Source organism: Felis catus, chromosome C1 (genome assembly GCF_018350175.1).
Source record: "Felis catus isolate Fca126 chromosome C1, F.catus_Fca126_mat1.0, whole genome shotgun sequence".
NCBI classification, from domain to species: Eukaryota; Metazoa; Chordata; class Mammalia; order Carnivora; family Felidae; genus Felis; species Felis catus.
The window spans coordinates 207,668,541-207,688,508 of record NC_058375.1 but is presented as its reverse complement, the minus strand read 5'-3'; the positions used below and the strand labels follow the sequence as shown (position 1 = coordinate 207,688,508).

The following is a 19,968-nucleotide window of genomic DNA, read 5'->3' as shown; positions in this document are numbered from 1 at the left end:
GTTTTTTTGGAGTCATCTTTTAGAAGATTGCTGTTTGGGATTTAAACTTGACAGAAAGCCTTTAATTTAAGCTCATAGTAAAGTAACTGAGGACTTCTTTTTCTTCTTTATCCACTACTGAACACTCCATATTTAATAATAAATAACCTAGAAGTAGCTGCAGTGGAAAAAGTACTGGGTAGAAAGAAGGGAGAACTGGGCTTTAGGCCTAATTCTACCACTAACAGTCTTGAACAAATTACTAGACGTTCTCCTGGATTTCAGATTATTAATTTATAAAATGAGATTGGGATTGTTTTTGTTAATAATCTCAATGAGCTTTAAAATTGTATAATGGCTTGTGTGTCTTGATAATTTTGGTTTATTAAGACTTAGGAAGATTATAGTTTTAAAGTTTAGCATTGTTCTTTCCTGTGCCATAATAAGTATTTAGAATAAAAACATTTTCTTTTTCAAAAATATTTATTTATATTTGGGAAGGAGAGCGAAAAGTCCCAAGCAGGATCCGCACTGTCAGCGCAGAGCCCAACATGGGGCTCGAACTCATAAACCGTGAGATCGTGACCTGAGCGAAAATCAAGAGTTGGACACTTAACCAGCTGAGCCACCCGGGCGTCCCTCCCTCCTTTTTAAAATGTTTATTTATTTTTGAGAGAGAAAAACATTTTTAATTGTTTCTTAAAATCAGGGGAGAAACTCTTATTTTAATGTGGCAAAAATTTTATTCTAATTTCGTGATGCTTAATAGTTTCTTAAATTAGCCTTTTGCTTAATTTCCCCTCTTTCTCTCAAATTATTAACTTTGTAGTAAGAATTGAGTAATGTGGGAGCCTCATAAATGAGCTAATTCTTGTGCTTTGAAAGTTTGAACAAAAAAGATACTGACTTTGTAGCTCTACTAGAAACAACTTCTTACTGCTAAAAAGAACATTTAAAGTCTTTCTGTGAGCACTGGGTGTTATATGTAAGTGAGGAGTCACTAAATACTCCTGAAACGAATATTACACTCTATGTTAACTAACTGGAATTTAAATTAAAAAAAGAAAAGAAAAAGAAAAAAAAGAAAAAAGAATTCATCCTGTAGATATATTTAAATATGTATATAAAGAGTATGCTACTGCTTATTGTAGTATTGTATATTGTATTTAAATGCCAAAAAGGCTGAAAACTCTCTAAATGTTAACTAATAGACTGTTCAATAAATGGAATTATATCCACACAATGAAAAAAAAATCCATCCATATAACCTGTGTTTTTCAAATAATATCTTACTTTGGAAGGAAGGCAGATTAGTCAGATTAGAGGTTCCTCCCGCTCACTTTTCATTCATTTAGAAAACTACTAAGGACCTATCATGTGCCAGGCACTCCTCTAATAAGCATTTACGTTATATCAAAGGTCCTTGCCCTTGCCGTTGGGGAACTTAAGTTTTGGACTTAAGCACTTGAAAAACTGAAGCTTTGAAGAATAGTTTGAATTTTTTTTTTTTAATTTTTTTAACGTTTATTTATTTTTGAGACAGAGAGAGACAGAGCATGAACGGGGGAGGGGCAGAGAGAGAGGGAGACAGAATCGGAAGCAGGCTCCAGGCTCTGAGCCATCAGCACAGAGCCCGATGCGGGGCTCGAACTCACGGACCGCGAGATCGTGACCCGGGCTGAAGTCAGACGCTTAACCGACTGAGCCACCCAGGCGCCCCATAGTTTGAATTTTTAAATGGCTATCTTGTTTGATGTTTTTTGTTTTGTTTGTATGTTTGGTAAATTGAAAAGTCTTTCTGTAAAGTAACACACTACTGTTTATTTTTTGTATGTAGGGTTTCCTTTGCTGAAAATGGTATCTCTGGGTAGACTATTCTTTCAATATATTGATTTTTCTTCCCATTTTTAAAGAGAGAATGAGAAGAGCCAGAATTTTAAATACTGTGTATTCACCAGTAAATTAAAGTGTTTCTGTGAGGGTACTAATTGCATGTGAAAATGAAGTTGGTATTTCTTGGTAAGCTCTGGACTATTTTATAAGTCAGTTATTTAAACAGACTTGATTTTTTATAAGAAAGCTTTTTAGTGCTTTTCTTTCTAGGCAAATGTGGATGAATGTAGGTTTTTTTTTTTTTAATGGCATTTATGTTCAAAATATAAATACAATGATTGCAGTGAATTACAAGAGGACATTGATAGAAACACTCGGGAATAAGATTTTCCTTAGCAAAGACATTTCATTTTAGAGGCCCACAGATACTGAGTCTCTTGTGTTTCATCTGCCAAAAAAATAATTAAGACACTATGCCTGTCAGCAAGACTCCCAATTTTAGTGGAGGTAATCAGATTTGAAGGAGAATTATTTTGCCTGAAGAATTCAGGGCAGAGTAGAAAGAGGAGGTCATTTTCGACAAGCCTTAAATAATTATTAAAGATTCATCGTGTGAACAAAGGCGATAGTCCAGAAAATGGTGTGAGTTAAAAAAGGCAGGTAGGTACGATGAGCACAGTCAGGTATGGTCAGTGTAGATGGAATATAAAAGGTGTCTGATGGCATTTTTTGGGAATGAGAGTGTTAAAGTTAGTTGGACTCATTTTTGAAAAACATGGTAGGGGACTTGGGTTTTATCCTGTGGGTGGTGGGAACCATTGGTTTTAACCTTCTAAAAGAGACTGACCAGAGTGGAGATGGAGTGAAAGATTTAGTAGGCATTCCTTCTTCAGTGCTTCATTGCTGGGCATCTTTCGTTCGCCTGCCATCTTGTCTTGTCCTTTTTTTCTAACTGAAAAGTTGTTGAAAGAAACAATCCATTTCATCGAATATTGCTTGGGGTGATGATGAGGAAGAAGGCTGTGAGCTAGAGGTACAAACCCTTAATGAATATGTTTTGGAAGGGAGGCTTGAATAGGAATAGAGTAATCCCCAAAGAGGAAGAGATTACTGGGGATAGCGTAGGGAACAGAGACCATTAGAGAGTCAGGAAGATAGCAACCATGGGATATGAGGGGAATAGGAACTTGAGTAGCTACTACTTTGAAAGGACTGGCAGAGAAATGATGTTGGGGGAGCGCCAGGCTTAAAGCTTGGCCTAGGTTAGTTGGTAAATTCACCCATGTGTTACATATCAGCTATTCCCGCTTAAATTGTTAAGTAGCCTGTAAGCACTGTGAGGGCAGGTACCTACCTTTTCTGCTTTCTTGCCTTGTTGTAATGTCTAGTGATGTTTTTTTTTAATTATAAAATAAGCAGATGAGCCAAGGGTAAGACCTGTTTTATTCATCTTCGTGTCTCCTTCTCCTTCATATAGTTGGCACTCAGTAATTGTCAATTGAAATGAATCCCTGAGAATACTAGCAGTCAAATGGAAACCATGCTTTATATCCACGAACTGCCAAATTCTGTTTTGTCTTCCACATGTGCAGTGATACTTAACACCTACCCAAGTTAATTGCTGAATCCAAACCCTGTTTAAGCAGAGTGTATTTCACCATTTAAAAGCACAGTGTAATTTCTGGGTTGTATATCTCTCATTTTTTGAGATGATTCTGCTGGCAGCCAGATCGTGTGATCCTGTGGAACCGTGGACTTTTTTCCTCCACGTTAACTCAAGAAACGAAAAGACTGATTGCCATATTGCCATGCTTTGTATATGTCTTACTACTTATCCTGTGAGTGGCCCTGTTGTTCAAAGTTTATGATAGTGCTATAATGGTTTTTTATGCATATCTTTTGTTTTAACCATTGTGAATGGAATACTCTACAAATGTTAGATAATTCATGTCCTTCTGTGGTACACTTAGGATCCATTAAGTAAAAAGGTACCAGTTTTCATGGTACTACTTTGTACTCAAAGAGAAATCAGGCTTTTTCTAAGGTGTATTATTTTTTAAGTTAATAATACTGTGAATTTATTTTTTAAAAATGAAGCCAAATTTAGACAGTTTGTTACTTAAATATGTAGCAGATATTCTTCATGCATGAAATTAAAAAGTATGTTGTCCTAATTCCCACTCTGTGCCCCTACTTTGAGCCTCTCGTGATTCTCTAGTGCTTCCCATCATACTGTACTTTGTATTAAGGTCGTATGAATGCTAATGTTAGGCTCCTCTTTTCTCCCTTCCCCCATAGAGACTGTAAAGTGGCTGAATGCATTTTGTATCCCCCATAGTGGCTAGCACCCTGGTTTGTTTGTCGGAAGTAATCATTAAATACTTGAACTGATAGTTCGAAGAAAGATTTTTATGTTACCCTTTTGAGTTAAGAGCTTCGTTTTGACACTTAAAGAGCAAGTGAGGGAATATTGCCACTAGGAATGAGTTTTATGTTAAAATTACAAGTAATGTGCTCTTTGTAAAATGGTTAAGCTTTTATTACTAACTACGTATACATTAGTAAAATTACTTATAGAAAAGTCTTCTGATAGCAGTCAAGAAACAAGTTTTCCCTGTAGTCACTATCTTACTGTTTGGTCAGTGATACTGGTGTGATTCCTCTGATCAAGACGGCCACCTTTATTCTAAAAGTTAGTGGAAAAAAATGAGAAACAACACTGTCTAGGAAACATTGAAAGGTCAGTGATCTTCAGATCATTCAGGAATCTCTTGTCATTAGTCAATGCTTGGAAAGTTTAAGATCTCTACAAAAGTTAAGATGAATTCTCCCAACCTTGGTAGAAGTTTGCTTTGAAATACAAAATTCTGAGGTGGTTATATGTATTATGAGAGAGAGCAACATCTGTTCACCAGCCATATATTGAATACACAAATAATAGGATATTAGCTGCATTACAAGTTCCTCAACCTGTAAAATAAAAGGAAACCTTCCAGTTACAGGGAGAAATAACTGTTTGAGAAGAAAGGGAAGCAAGAATCAAGTGGGAATTGAGGCTTAGGAAATAATTGTATAAAGTATTTAAACATATGTATGTATGTATGTTTTATGTTCCATGCTTTCAAAATCTCAAGCACTTGAAAATGCAGATTCTGATTCAATAGGGCTAACATAGGATCTGAGATTGTGCATTTCTCTCTCTTTTTTAATGTTTATTTATTTTGAGAGAGCAGAGGAGGGGCAGAGAGAGGGGGAGAGAGAGAATCCCAGGCAGGCTCTGTGCTGTCAGTGCGGAGCCTGATGTGGGGCTTGAACTCACGAACCGTGAGATCATGACCTGAGCCGAAACCAAGAGTCGGATACTTAACCGACTGAGCCGCCCAGGCACCCCTGAGATTGTGCATTTCTAATAAGTGCCCAGGTGATGATGATGATGAATCTTGACGATGACAGTGCTCTGTGGACATTTATAGAGTAGCAAGATCAAATATCTGTGCTAATAATATGAATATGTAATACAAGTAACATTTTGATATTCGCAAATGCTTATATGGCATTTACTGTGGGCTGGGCCTTGTTATAAGCATTATTTGTATATTAACTGATTTTATCCACACAACAGCTCCTTGCAGCAGGTGCTGTTACTGTTCCTCTTTTGTAAAAACTTGATGCACAAAGAAATTAAGTTACTCACGGTCACGTATCTATTAAGTGTTGGATCTGTAATTTGCATCAGGCAGGCATGCTTTCCAGCCTCTGCACTCCGGTGTTGCCACTATTCGCTCTGTGGAACTGTTGCATAAAAATAGCAAAACATAACGCTATTTTTAATCTTTTAATTCAGGAATTCTCAGGAGAAAGGGAAGAGCTGTGGAGCTTTTTAAAAACTGTCCGATTAAGAGACATGTCTTCTATACTCCATGGTTTGGCTTCTCTGGAGATCACTCCTGTAGGTAGCCACTTTTATTGCAGGTTTATATCACATCACTCTGGTGTGGTTGAAAGGTTTTTGAGATCTTCACGAATAACTCTTTAATGACATTCCTTGGAAAAATAGGGTTTCCCTAACTGGTAAAATTTGTAAAGTGACAAGCCCTCAAATCATGTGTGCGGGACTCTGAAAAAGTTCAAATGTTGTTAAGTGGGAACTTAAACGCTCTTTTGTGATCATGTAAATGTTGCACACTTATGTAAATAGTTCAGTCAGATGAGATAAGCAATATTTGTTTTAGAATTTAGAGCCAGAGGGGTACTTTTTAGCAGGTCCTGTGGCTCTCAGGTTTTTTCTTTTCCAAACAGTGGGAAGCCCCACTTTTAAAATCATACAAAACCAATATAAATCATATTTGCTCAGTGAAATGGAGCCTGCCCTGCAGTGGTACTAAGACATCTTAGTGGAGCAGGATGTGAATGCCATTGTTCTTGTCAACCCCAGTGATATAACAGGTGAGAGGAGCTCTAGACCAGATAGGTTAAGTAACTTATTCAAAGTCCTAGTTACTAACCCCTGGAAAGTTGTTTTCAAATACTAATTTGATTGTTTTAACTCTTGGGTGACTGTTAAAATCTGACAGATTTCTAGGAGGTTACAGCTTTTAAAGTTAGAGTTTCTCTGTGATATTTTTAGAATGTTCTTTGTGTAATTAGCATGTGCTCCATGACCCATTTTGTGTTTCTAATACACAATGTGTATTTCAATGCAAGATAGTGCTAAATACAATTTTCCGTACTTCAGAGATTTGTCTGTATTTGAAATTGTCCTGCATTTTGAGACTTTTAAGAAGGAAGTCGTTCATTTTCAGTAGTTCATATCATCGTTAATGATATGTATGGCTCAGTTCTAGTTTCAGCGGACTTCACAGCCAAAATCTGTATAATTAGTGTTAGCTGATGAATTTCTTTGTGTCACCTAAATATTTAATTAGGATTGGCTGGCTTGGATTTTGCCCAGACATTGAAACTTACAGAGGGCGAAAAAATCTTAATTAATGATTTAATTTGTGTGTGTGTGCGCGTGTGCGCCCGCCCCCCTCCCCCGCCGGGTACTAGTGCTGTTAGAGGGTGGGGGGAACTGTGAGATCATTAATGTCCTTTGATTCTCCAACTAGCCAAGAGTTGCTGGCCCAGGGTTGGCTTCCTTGTCAATCCATGAAGGTATTTGGTTAAGAAAACTCAAGGCAAAGACTGGGAGTTTAGAGGTCTTGCTCATGCCTGCTGGCCTCTCCTGTCATCCTCCTTTCCATCCTTCTCTTCCTTTTTGCCAGTAATTTGATTGATTTGAGAATGTGTTTCCTGCAACTTGGGCATTAATTTATCAGTGAACAGATTTTATCACAATGTTGAAAAATAAACATTTTCTTTTGACTTAGTAATTCCACTTTAATCTTTGCTAAGGATATAATTAAAAGGACAGGAAAAGCTATGTTCACAGAAATGAAGAATGTAGTATGCCAACATGAATTATTCCAGAGTCATTCATAGGTTTACACTCTCAAAATAATAATTCTTTCATTGTTTGGCATTCAAGTTTTTTTTTTTTTTTAAAGAGATGATTTTTTATTTTTATTTTAGAGAGAGCATGCTAGTGGGGGAGAGGGGCAGAGGGAGAGAGAGAATCCTAAGCAGGCCCCATGCTCAGCACAGAGCCCAACATTGGGCTCGATACCATGACCCTGGGCTGAAATCAAGAGTCGGATACTCAACTGACTGAGCCACCCAGGCACCTCTCAAGTTAGTTTTAAAAATAAGCATTGTGGCATCATAGCTTATGTTTAGGATATATAATAATAAAATGGTCTAACTTGAGAATCATAATTGTTGCAAGTTCTTAAAAAGCCAATATCAATAAAAGTAGCCTTTTATTTTTTATGTGCAGTTTTATGAATTTTAGCCCATGTATAGATTCATGTAAATGCTGTCATGATCAGTACAGAACATTTCTTCACCCCAAACACTCCTATTCATTTATAATCACATTGTCCTTCCACCCCAGTACCTGGCAACCACTGATCTGTTTCATCACTATAGTTTTGTTTTCTCAAGAATATCACGTAAATGGAACAACAGTCTATAACCTTTTGAGACCAATGCCTTTCATTCAACATAATTATTTTGAGATTGAACCAAGGTGTTGTATGTATCAGTAGTTTGTTCCTTTTCATTGCTGAATGGTATATCCTATTGTATGAATGTACCACAGTTTACATATCCATTTACGTGTTGTATGTAGTGTTTTATGATTATGAAGAGAGCTGTTGTAAACATGCACATATAGATTTTGTGTGAAGAGAAGTTTTCATTTCTCAAGAATAAATATCTAGGAGTGGGATTGCTGAGTCATATGGCAAGTGAATATTTAACTTCATAAGATACTGCCAAACTGTTTTCCTGTCAGGCTGTACCATTTTGTATTCCCGCTAGGAATGTATATAAGAAGAGTTCTAGTTGCTTGGCATCTTTGCAAATACTTGGTATTGTTAATTGTTTTAGCCATTATCGTAATGAGTGTGTAGTGGTGTCTCATGTTTAAAAGTTTCATTTCCTTAATGGCCAGTGTTGTCGGACATCTCTTTTCACGTGCAAAATTGCTTTATATAACGTCTTTGGTGAAGTGTCTATTCAGGTCTTTTGCCCATTTCTTAATTGTTTGCTTTCTTTACAGAGTTGTAAGAGTTCTTCTCTCCCTGTGTATCTCTATATAGAGAGAGATGCAAGAGATTTATTCTGGATACAAATTTTTTGGTATTTTCTCCCCTTCTGTAGCTTGTTTACTGTTTAAACAGTCTTCAGAACAGAAGTTTTTAATTTTGATGAAGTTCAGTTTATTATTATTTTTTAAAATCAGTTTTAGGTTCATAGCAGAATTAAGGAGAAGGTGCAGACATTTTGTATATTTCCCACTGTCTCCCCCACTATCAGCATCCCATACCAGAGTGGTACATTTGTTATAATGATTAACCCACAGTGACTTATCATTATCACCCAACGTCCATATTTTATATTAGAGGTCACTCGTGGTGTTGTACATTCTGTGGATTTTAGTGAATGTATAATGAAATGTATCCACTATTGTAGTGCCATACGGAATAGTTTCACTCTCCTAAAAATCCTCTGTGCTCTGCCTGTTCATCTCTCCCTCCACCCTAATGCCCACTGATCTTTCTATTGTCTCCTTAGTTTTGCCTTTTCCAGAACGTCATGTAGTTGGAGTGATATCGTTAGATAGCCTTTTCAGATTGTGTTCTTGCGCTTGATAATATGCATTTAAGGTGCCTCCATCTCTTTTCATGGCTTTAATGCCTCATTTCTTTTTAGTACTGAAGAATATTCTATTGTTTGGATGCACCACAGTTTATTGTTTCACCTACTGAAGGACATTTCGATGGCTTCCAAGTTTTGGACTTTATGAATAAAGCTACTGTAAACATCTGAACGTGGGATTTTGTGTGGACATAAATTGTTAACTCCTTTGGTACTTCTACCAAGGAGCATCATGGCTGGATCGTATGGTTGGAGTACATGTAATTTTGTAAGAAATTGCCAGACTGCGTATCATTTTGCATTCCCACCAGTAATGAGTAGAAGAGCTTGTTCACTACATCCACCTCAGCATTTAGTGTAGTCAGTGTTTTGGATTTTGGCCATTCTAATAGATGCTTAAAGGATGTCCCATTGTTGTTTTAATTTGCAATTTCTTTCTTTTTTTTTTTAAGATTTTATTTTTAAGTAATCTCTGGGGCTTGAACACACAACCGCACGATCAAGAGTCTCACTCTCCACCAACTGAGCCAGCCAGATGGCCCCTCAACTTGCAGTTTCTTAATCAGAGATTGAATAGCTCTCAGTATGCCATCTGGTTATCTTTTTGGTGAGGTGGCCAGGTCTTTTGCCAGTATTTTAGATTGGGTTCTCTTGTTGAGTCTCCTGAATTCTTTGTATATTTTGTATAATAGTCCTTTGACGGATAGGCCTTTTGCAGATATTTTCTCTCAGTATGTGTCTTGTCATCTCATTCTCTTCAGCAAAATCTGTTGCTCCTCAAGTGATTCTAATCCTCTGTCAGGTTTGTGATCTGCTGCTCTTGACTGCTGTCTGTATCTTGCTTTTTGCAAGGCCAAGGGCCATGAACAGCCATCAGGTTTCAACTGCTCATTTTAGCCTTGTCAGCTGGTCCCATCCTCCTCTCTGTTTTCATGACTTTGTTACTTGTTTTTCCTTGTCTCACACTTCAAATTCCAGGTCTTCATCTGGACAACCTTCATGTAGCTTTTCTTACATAACAATGTTGCACATACCTGAGCTGCAGGTCCCCTTTGGACTGGACCACCTCTGCGGCAGGCTTCCTTCCTGCTTGCCTTCGCTGGTGCAGAAACCAGTGCAGGGGTGTGTGAGGGAGCGAGACGAACAGTGCTAATTCACACACAAACTGACCCCACTTTTTATTTCAAATTTTCTGTATTCTGTTAACGATTTGTAAAATAAGGGTTAAGTCTTTTTTTCCCCACTTAATGTGTTTTTTGACTTACGTACAAACATACCTTCTTTTAAGAACCCCGTTTTAATCTTCATAAAGGTTGAATTTTCATCTCCTTCCTCCTTTTTATGGTATGTATTTGAACAAATACTTGCTCACTCTTCATGTCTCAGAGTAGAAAAACATTTTTCTGAGGCAGCATTAGAAGAAGAATTTTTTTGCTCACAGAGTGATCTGAATAAGAGGAGAATGCAGCAAGTGTATCTAAGGCATTTATTTTATGTCTTCCAGTCACATATCTGTATTTGTGTGTGCATAGTCATTCAAAAATAAATGTTAAGAGTATGTCTGAAAAACAGATCTTCTGGGACACCTCTTAGAACTCCCATGTCCTGTTATAAAAGCTAATTGTGAATGTATTTAATACCGCCGAACTTCACACTTAAAAATTAAGCTGGTAAAGTTTACATCATGTGGAAGTGATGAATCATTTCTGCTTATGTCATTGGCCAAAGCAGATCCATGGCCACATCTCACTTCAACAGTAGACAGACAAATGAAATACAACAAAATTAACTTAATAGCAGATATTTTCTGCTAAGTAAAATTCATTGTTACTGATATGTCAGGATACGTTTTTGAAGTATGCAAATAAAGCAGTTTTATAATTTATGACACATTGTGCTCATTGATCACACTTTTCATTTTGTTGAAAGGCAGCAAGAAATACGAATATTACTTAAGTACTTGGTATGTTTTAAAGTGTATATAAGTTAGTGATTTTAGAAACATCTTTTTTTAAATAACCTTAAAATTTTTAATTGGCAAGTTTTTCATTCATCTAACAGATATACCAAGCACATTTTTGCATTCCAGAATTAGGGTGACGTTAATACAGTTTAAGTGAAACTTGATTTTATAACAAAGGGTCATACCAAAGTTCATTTAAGTCCTTAAGAATAATTAATTGCTAGATATTCTGATGTTTGGAATACAGACATTTTAGTTTTGTCATATAGTACGATTTCTCTGGCATTGTCATGATTTTAATTTAATTGCTACTCAAAATTTAGTGTTTCAGTGAACGAATATGAAGCTTGGTGAAAAATTTTATAAATAGGTGTATTTTCATTTTGTAGTTTTTCTACCGTTAGCTACCTTGGGAATTTGCATCTGACAAGTGGTAGACTTAATGAGTTGAAATAAATGATACATTACCCACTTTACAAAAATGTATTTATTTAACACAGTACTGTCTACGAACCTACATGAGTGTTTATCACTTTTGATATAGTCCAAATATTGATGGGTGATATGTGTTGAAGTCAAGGAACTTAGTCTTATGAAGAAAAGATTATCTATAAAATAAAATTCTATATTAACGTTGTATAGGCTAGTGGTTTTCATAAGACACGTAGAGTAGAACAGACATACTGTCTCCTCACTAAAACCTCTTAATGACCATTTTTCCTCTAACATAGAAGAAAAGATAGATGCATTTTTCTCAGTTTGAACTTATTTTCTCGTCTGTTGGGAATAGTGTGTTTCGTGTATTTTTTTTCAGTCTTTGGTACTTCCAACCACTTGCTTATACTTGTTTATACTAGTGCTAACACACAATGGCATTTTATTTACTGTTTATAGTTCAAGTTGATAGATCTCTGTATATGTCAACACACATATGAAATCATTTCTCACAGACCACCATGACTTCAGATTCTCCCCAACCTAAAAATGTTTAACCACTACTGCAGATGTTTGGGGATAGAACATGTCTGCTGACACTGGAGTTGGGAGTTGAGCTAGACCACAGAGGACTGGTTGGGTGTGAATGATTGAGAGGTTGGCAGTGTGGTCCCAAAGTGTTGTAGGAACTTAGAGAACAGGCACACTGGCTCTTCATGATAAAGCTAGAACCAGAGTCTGCATTCCGTTTTCTAGTCCGCAGTCTTCCCATTGGACTGATCACACGGCAGGAAATAGTGGTCCGGAACCTCTTACTAGAGAAGGTGGCAGTATGCTTGTAGATGGTGGGAAGGAATTCTTGACGGCTGAGTTGTCTTAGCAGGATTGCATTAGGACGGCATTTCAGACTCCAGGCAACTTGATGTGCAAAGGCTGATATCCTGAAAAAGCTTATGGTGTTGGAGGTGGATCATGGTGTTCAAGGGCAGGGTGAATGAAGTAAAGGGTCTTACAGATGCCAGGCACTGTGAGGTGTGGGAGGCACACAGAGAAGTCAGAATCCGTGCTGCCGTTGTTCTTAACGTTTTAGTGAGAGCGACGGTAAACGGATAAATATGTGACAGAGTAGGTAGTGACAAGTACTGTGAGGAAAAATTTAGGGTTAAGAGTGGAGATAGAGGCTGTTGTTTGAAATAGGGCGGTCGGGGAAGACCTCTGTGTGGAGGTTAAACTTGAGCAGAAAGAAGTGAGGGCGTGAGCTCTGTGAAGCCTGCAGAAAGGGCAGAGCACGGTTGCTGTGTGCGGCTCCGTTGTAGCTGGAGCACACTGCGTTAATAGTTGATGCTCATTCAGCGTTCAGAGTGCCAAGCACTGTTCTAAGTGTGTTGCTACTATTTCACATATAAGGAAACTGAAGCACAGAGTTGAAATAACTTAACACAAGGTGACACAGCTAGTCAGGGAGCTGGGATTTGAGCCCGGGTAGTTTGACTCCAAAGTCAGCATTCTCAACCATTCTATAAAGATGGGGAAAGGGAGGCGTCGTAGGAAATTTAGTTGGAGCAGTAGCCTGGGGCCAGTTATGTGGGGCCCTGTAGTTCCTTACCAGTATTTAGCATTTTATTCTTACTGTGATGTTAAGTTGTTGGAGGGTTGAGAAATGCCCAGGAGGTGGCTTTCTGATTCTGGAGGTCAGGAGATGGGTCTGGACTACATGACACATTTGTTAATTGTCTGTATAGAGGTAATATTAGAGCTTAAAATAATTCCACTGGTCTAATATGTGTTTCTTTGATTGAAAATTGGAGATTTCCACTTTGTTTTATTGAACAGATATGTACATGTATACGTACAAGAGCGTGTAGGCGTGTCAACAAACTGTAATGAACTCTTCTGTCAATAGGTGCGAGAAGATGTACTAAATTCATTGAATAACAACTTTCTTCAAACGCTAAATCAAGCTTGGAATGATCATCAAACAGCTATGGTGATGATTAGAGACATACTAATGTATATGGTAAGTAGAGCTTTTTTGTTTTTCCTTTAGAAGTTAGCCATTTCAAAACACAGTGTCTTTCTGTCACATTCAGTTGGATGCTACAGGTCAGTGTGGAATGTGGTGTTGTTTTAAATAAACCATATTTCCTTTGCAAGGACCTACCTTAGCTTGTGTGAACTAAAATCTTACTTGTTTATATTTAATGATTAGAATGGAAAACTGAAAGAGAAAGATTTAATTTTGTTTTCTCAGTATCTAGCACTTTGTGTTTCAAAATGGAAAATACTGAAAACCTTACTGACATCTCTTTTTGAGTAACTGGTTGAATGCGAGCAGACAGATGAAAGCTGAGTATTCTCTTACAAGTTTTTAAAACTTAATGTCCTTACATCTTCAGTGATGAGGATGTCGTTTTGTACAAATATTTTTGTAATAAGTGCACTCTAATAGCTGCTGACTTCATAGTAAATCTTTGCTGTATATATGTTATTCAGATATATATTCCATTTTTTATCTGTTGCGACTGTTTTATGTTTTTATGAGTCAAGAAAAATATCTTGTTCAGCAAGACAGTTTGGAAAACATCGACTTGAGCTGTTTAATAACTTTCAAAGAGATTAAACAACCAAGTTTTTTCTTACCTTGGTGTGTTCATGGTAGGGAGCTGCATTCATCAAGCTTAATTATTGTGTCACCGCAGAATGATCAAGTCTGATGACTTTTCTTGTTGCTTTAGTGTTTATATTTGGGAATTGGACATAAGATTTTCTTCTCAGGTTTTACTCTGCTTTTCAAATTTTTATTTTCAGCTTCTTCAGTTTGATTTTAGCTCTAGTGGCGAGAGCATGGCCTAGTTTCTTTCACTTGATAGAGTAAAGCGATGGTTGGAAAGAAGTTCCCACGAGAGCAAACAGCCGTGAAGTGTTTCGTTCTGCGCAGAGTCCAGTCAGGCCTGTGAGCCCTGGTTTCCTGGGGCTCAGTGGCAAGACGGGCAGGGAAAGGCCACTTCACTTTTCAGGGCTTTGCTAAAAGGTGTAACGTATCGTTTAGCCTTTCTGAGCCTCATTTTCCTCTTCAGGATATAGATTCATCTTGAGCTGACAGTTTGAGGTAAATGACATCACCTGTGAAAACATCCATCCTACTGCCTGGGATATAAATGTGAAACAAGTTAGCTTGTACTGCACAGTCTCATTAAGTTCTGGATTTGAGGAGTCTTTAAATTTTAACACAAACACTAAGCTAGAAAACCACTTGTAATTTCATGGTCCATTACTCTATTGATAAAAGAATATTTTAATATTATACACACCCTCCACTCTGACATAATATTATTTTAAAAACTTCTGTTTTCTTTCAGGTCCCTTTTGGGGTAGGGGGGAGCGGGGAGAGGGTTCCCAAGTGAAATCTCAAGCCTGAATGCTGTTATGTGACCATAGTCCAGAAACTAATTAGTTTATTCCTCAGCTTCCTCATTTATGAAACGAGTATACTGTTGTACTCACCGGGTAGGGTAGCCACGAGGCTAGAAGGTGCCATTCATGCATAGCACTTACAGCACCTGGACCGTAGCGTCATGTGCTCCGTCACAACTTACTAGGGTTAGTATTTCTTGTCCCTTCTTCTTTCATCAGACCCGTCTGATAGTGCCTCAACCCTGGTTAAACCCAGCAAGCTCCCTTTCCTAGGCCTCTGCTGGAGGAAACCCCACACGGGGTGGATCAGTGCCACTGTCTGTCCTTTGTCACGGACCTCCAGTTGACCCTTCACACTGTCCAGCGGTCGTCTTTTCCCTCCACTTCTCCTCAGACGTTCAGCTCTCCTGCTGGCCTCCTCACTCTTGATAAATAAATGATCTTGCCTTCCACTTCCCAGGGGAAAGAGCAAGAAGCATCGGGTAGAACCCGTGTTCGGTTCTTACCGTTCTACCTACGATTTTGTCTGTATTTTCTCCCCTTTTGTGTTTTTTTCTTTCCCTCCCGTTTTAATGGAGGGCAGTGTCTCCTCTCCTGTTAAAGGCCAGTGTTCCTCCTGTGCTAAGGATCACATTCCTTTCTACCTTGTCAAAAGCCTAAAGTATTTTCAGGGCTCTGCCTTTTTACTGAGTCTTACTCATCAGCATGAGACATGTTCAGGCCACTCACATCCTCAAAATAAAATTCTACTAAATTTTCTGTTGGACTCCCGCACTGCCTCTCAGGGTCTCCATTGCCGTCCACAGCCAAGTGTCTCGTAAGAAATGTCGCCGCTTGCTGTCTCCCTTCTCTCATCTTTCATCACTTTGGGTATGTTCCAGTTCCACCTGCTTCCTCAACTGTGCTGTTCCGTCTTGCTCTTACTAGAATCACCAGGTCTGCACATCTCTGAAGGCAGAGATCACTGTGAATACTCCTCTTGCTCTTTGACTGTTTGCAGCGGCCTTTGGCACAGATGGCTGCTCTTTCTTCCTCTCGTGTGCTGGGTCCTTAATTCCGGTGACCTAGCACTCCTTTGGTGTGCCTCCTACCTTTCTGTTTCTTTTCAAGTACTTACTCTTCTTTCTCCTCAGCCCTTTAAATGGAGGCCTTCTTGGGGTGTAGTAACCCAGACTTTTCCTCCTCCTGGCATACCTCGTTTGCTACCATAGCTTCAGTTAGTGCCTCTGTGCAGATGATTCCCACATTTTATCTCTAGCCTCGTTCTGTGAGATTGAGATTTGGTACATTCGTTTGTCAAGTTGATGGCTACCTTTGTATATGTTGTCTGAGAGCTACTTCAAAATAGGCATTTTCAAATGAACCTGTTGATCATTCCATTTTCTCTGCCAGAAACCTGGGAATTATTCTTGTCAGTATCTTCCCCGTTCTCTCTACTTCACGGATTTCTACAGTCTGCAGTTTTTCCACTTTCCTCACTACCCAGGATGAAAGCACCTTCGTTTCTCTCTCGGAGTATTCAGTAACTAGTCTTAGAACATTCACTGTGTCCTTTGCTATTTTCTTTTCCGTATTGCTCTTGGAGTTATTATCTGAAAGCCACGTGATCAAGTTACTGCCCTGCTGAAATTTGTGTGGCTCATCTTGAAATTTTCACATATGTCTTCTGTCTGGAAATGTTTCCAGAATGTTTCCTCTCTTTACGTGATTTGCTCCTACTTATCCTTTTAAGTCTTAGCTTCAATTTCTGGGCAGCTTTCCCTGAGCTGTGCTGTGTACTGCCCACCGACTGCAGTTGTCTCACCGTACCCGGTGCTGTTCCTTTGCGGCATTCGCCATAATCATCATTAACTGTTTAGGGCCTCATTTCTCTGCCAGACCAAACTTTTTCTTTTTTTTTTAATGTTTATTTACTTTTGAGAGAGAGCACGGGCAAGCAGGGAGAGGGGCAGAACATAGTGGGGAGAGAGAATCCCATGCTGTCAGCTCGGAGCCCGACTTGGGGGCTTGATCCCATGAACCGTGAGATCATAACCTGAGCCCAAATCAAGAGTCGGATGCTCAGCCGACTGAGCCATCCAGGTGCCCATGCCAGACTGAATTTTAGGAGGAGGGGCCAGTGTCCCCGACATGCAGCACATCTCTTGGAACAAACCAGGCATTCACAAGTAGTTTAAATAAATTCACACAGATTGGTTTTTAACAGATTATAGATACACTTTTGCAAAATGCTTTTTAAAAATATGCTGCTGTCGATTTGGAAAGAAAGTATTGATAAGATATCTTCACATCCTACAAAATAGAATTCTTTCATTTTCATAGACTTCATCTTCTTTGTTTTGTCTTTTTATGTTTAGTGTCTGAGCTTATTAAATAAGTGATTTTTAAGATTAAGGTAATGTTTATACATTGAAATGTGCAGAACTGGCGTGTATAAATTATTTTTGACAAACGTGCATTTATGTAACCCAATACTTTGGTTAAGAAGTAGAAATGCTTTTAATTTTCCAAAAACACAAAGTTTTTTTTTTTCTGTTGATGTTTACATTATTTTCCTTGAAGATTTTTACCCTCATTCCAGACTTCTCAGGCGACTACCTGCTAGATAGTGCATATACCTGAAGTATACTGACTGTACCGTCATGGATCTTAGACACATATTTTCTTCCTATGAATACTGGCTCTAACTGGTGGAATTTGAGATCTCAGGCTCAGAGAGGGAGGAGAGAAGATGCTTCACTGTCTACCCACCCTACCACCTACTTACAGCTGGCTGACTTTTACTCTTAACAAGGAGGTGTCTGGATATAAAATGTCATGCTGCAGACTGGATGTGTAGATACTATGGGACACACGGACTCTGGAAAATGGAATCACTGGTTACATGGAGGCAGCCACTGGTCACAGTTTGTTTCATGTAACTTTGTTGTTTGGCAGGTGCAGTGTTTCAAAAAGAAAAATGTACATGTCTCTAAATGTACATGACTTCTGGTTTCTGCCACTCCACCCCTTCCTAGTGTCTGAAACTTGCCATGTTGAACTTGTAAGATTGGTTTGAGGCTGCTTAGTAAAAGTTTCATTGTCAGTTTTCATTGTTTAAAAGATTAGCGATTGGGGAAAGAGTTGAGCATGTTATGGAGAAAATCTGTCCTAGTTCTGTAATCACTCTGTGAATATAAACCATAAGTATATATTACTACTCAGTTGATTTTTCTTTTTAAACTATAAAAATGAATGTCATAAGAAGGGAAAGTAAACACACGGATGGTATTCTGTAGGCTACTTTTGAGCAGTTAGAGTTAATGCCAAAGGAAATAGAAAAGCATTTCCTATTGTGATATATAGGGTTACTGGAAGGTTAATAGAGAAATTTTCTGCATAAAACTCTATGGTGAAATTATTTGCATATTTTTACTTGAATTTGTCCATATTTCCAGTCATTTTCACAAATAGAGCTATGGTAGTAGCACAGGTTTTCCTGAAAGGTTAGATCGAGGCTGTAAATTCATAGGCATAGGGAGAGAGTTCACCCTGGAAAGGAGGGTCTCACTGCTTCTTTAAGCTGTTTATTTGGAAAGTCGCTAAGAATGAGTAAAGAGATCAAGCAAAATGTAGCCGCAACTTTGTGAAGAGAGAAGCTGAGGAACTTCTGATGCTCTTAGTCTCCTTAGTAAAGTAGAAGGTGGGACCATTGGCTTAGGGTAACTGAAGTATGTGAGGTGTTAAAGGTCAAGTGGTAGGCCGAATAACCTGCCCCTACCCCCCCCCCCGCCCCCCGCCCCGATATGCCCATGACCGGTATCTGGAACTTAGGGATTGTTACGTTATAGGGCAGAAGGAACTTTGTAAATGTGACTAGATTAAGGATCTTGAGGTGAGGAGATTGTCCTAAGTTACCCCAGTGGGCCCAGTGGAATCACAGGGTCATTACAAAAGGAGGGTCAGTAGGTGACAGAGGTGATGTGATGACTGAGGCAGGGATTAGAGCGATGTGCTCTGAAGATGGAGGAGGGGCTACAGCTAAGGAATACAGGTAACCACTAGAAGCTGAAAAAGGCAAGGAACTGGGCTCCCCCTCAGATCCTCTCAAAGGAACCAGCCCTGCTGACATCTTGACTTTAGTCCAGGGAAACTAATTTTAGTCTTCTGAACTCTGGAACCATGAGAAAGTAAGCAAGCTACTAAATTTATGGTCATTTATTCAGCAGTAATAGGAATCTCACACAAGGACAAAGTTTGGAATATCCCCTGTGCTGGGGTCTGCCATCTGTAAATAAATGGGTCATCTGTAGTTGTGAGGGGATAATTTAGTTGAGTTGGCACAACGTTTGCATAGTGGAGGCGGTCAGCAGAGTCTGTACTTTTTCCAGGTATACTTGGCGGTTTCAGACAAGAATGTTCAAAATCAGGAATACCTACTGATGGAATTAGCCTTATTGGGTATGGGGGAGAATTCTAAGGGTAGTAGCATTATTGAAATGGTTGATTGTGGGTCTGTGGTGTTTAATAAGTAGGCAACTGAATCATAAGATCCTAGAAAATAGAAGTATTAGCTATTAGGGATCAGTAAACCTGGAGACCTAGTGAGAGTGAGGAGCAGGTTCCTTTCAGTGTAACAGAGTAGGAAAGGTAGGAGGAAAAAGAAGATATTTTAGCACCAGAGATATTTGGTGTCTTGTTAATGATGAGGCTCAGGGTTTACCCATATCAACATATGGGTGAAGGGAATAAAATAAGGTGGGGGGTGAAAATTTAGGCACCCGTAGAGTGTGTCAGATTGGTCATTATTGTCAGTGTTGGAGTTACCAATGACAATAGGTGGCAGGGAACCGACTTGAGAGAAATAAGTAAGCTGTTTGCTGAAGCTACCAAGGATTTATGTGTTTTGGGAGGTCAGATGATAGAATGAGAATATGGAGATGATGGAATTTGTGTTCATGTATTTTCTGCTAGGTTCTAATGCTTTAGGTCCGAAAAACATTTCTTCTTTACGATATTCTAGATTGCACATTTAGAGAAGTTTGAAAGTAGCTATATTCTGGAAGAGCGCAGGTTGCTTAGGAGTCTTTCGGCACCTTCTCTGC

The 19,968-nt window shown here is 38.6% G+C and overlaps 1 protein-coding gene across 6 annotated transcripts in view; it reads left to right on the top strand.

Annotated features, from left to right (window-relative positions):
• The window catches only part of CUL3 (cullin 3), a 95,696-nt gene that overhangs the window by 28,648 nt on the left and 47,080 nt on the right, over positions 1-19,968 (top strand). For 4 of the 6 annotated variants that reach the window (XM_023259738.2, XM_023259737.2, XM_045034548.1 and 1 more), the window contains one exon: positions 13,374-13,487. In XM_023259738.2, the coding sequence (XP_023115506.1) occupies positions 13,374-13,487 (114 nt within the window). Of the gene's footprint in view, positions 1-3,521; positions 3,651-5,656; positions 5,762-13,373; positions 13,488-19,968 lie in introns of all 6 variants that reach the window. The other 2 variants (XM_045034546.1, XM_045034547.1) reach the window with 2 other exon arrangements.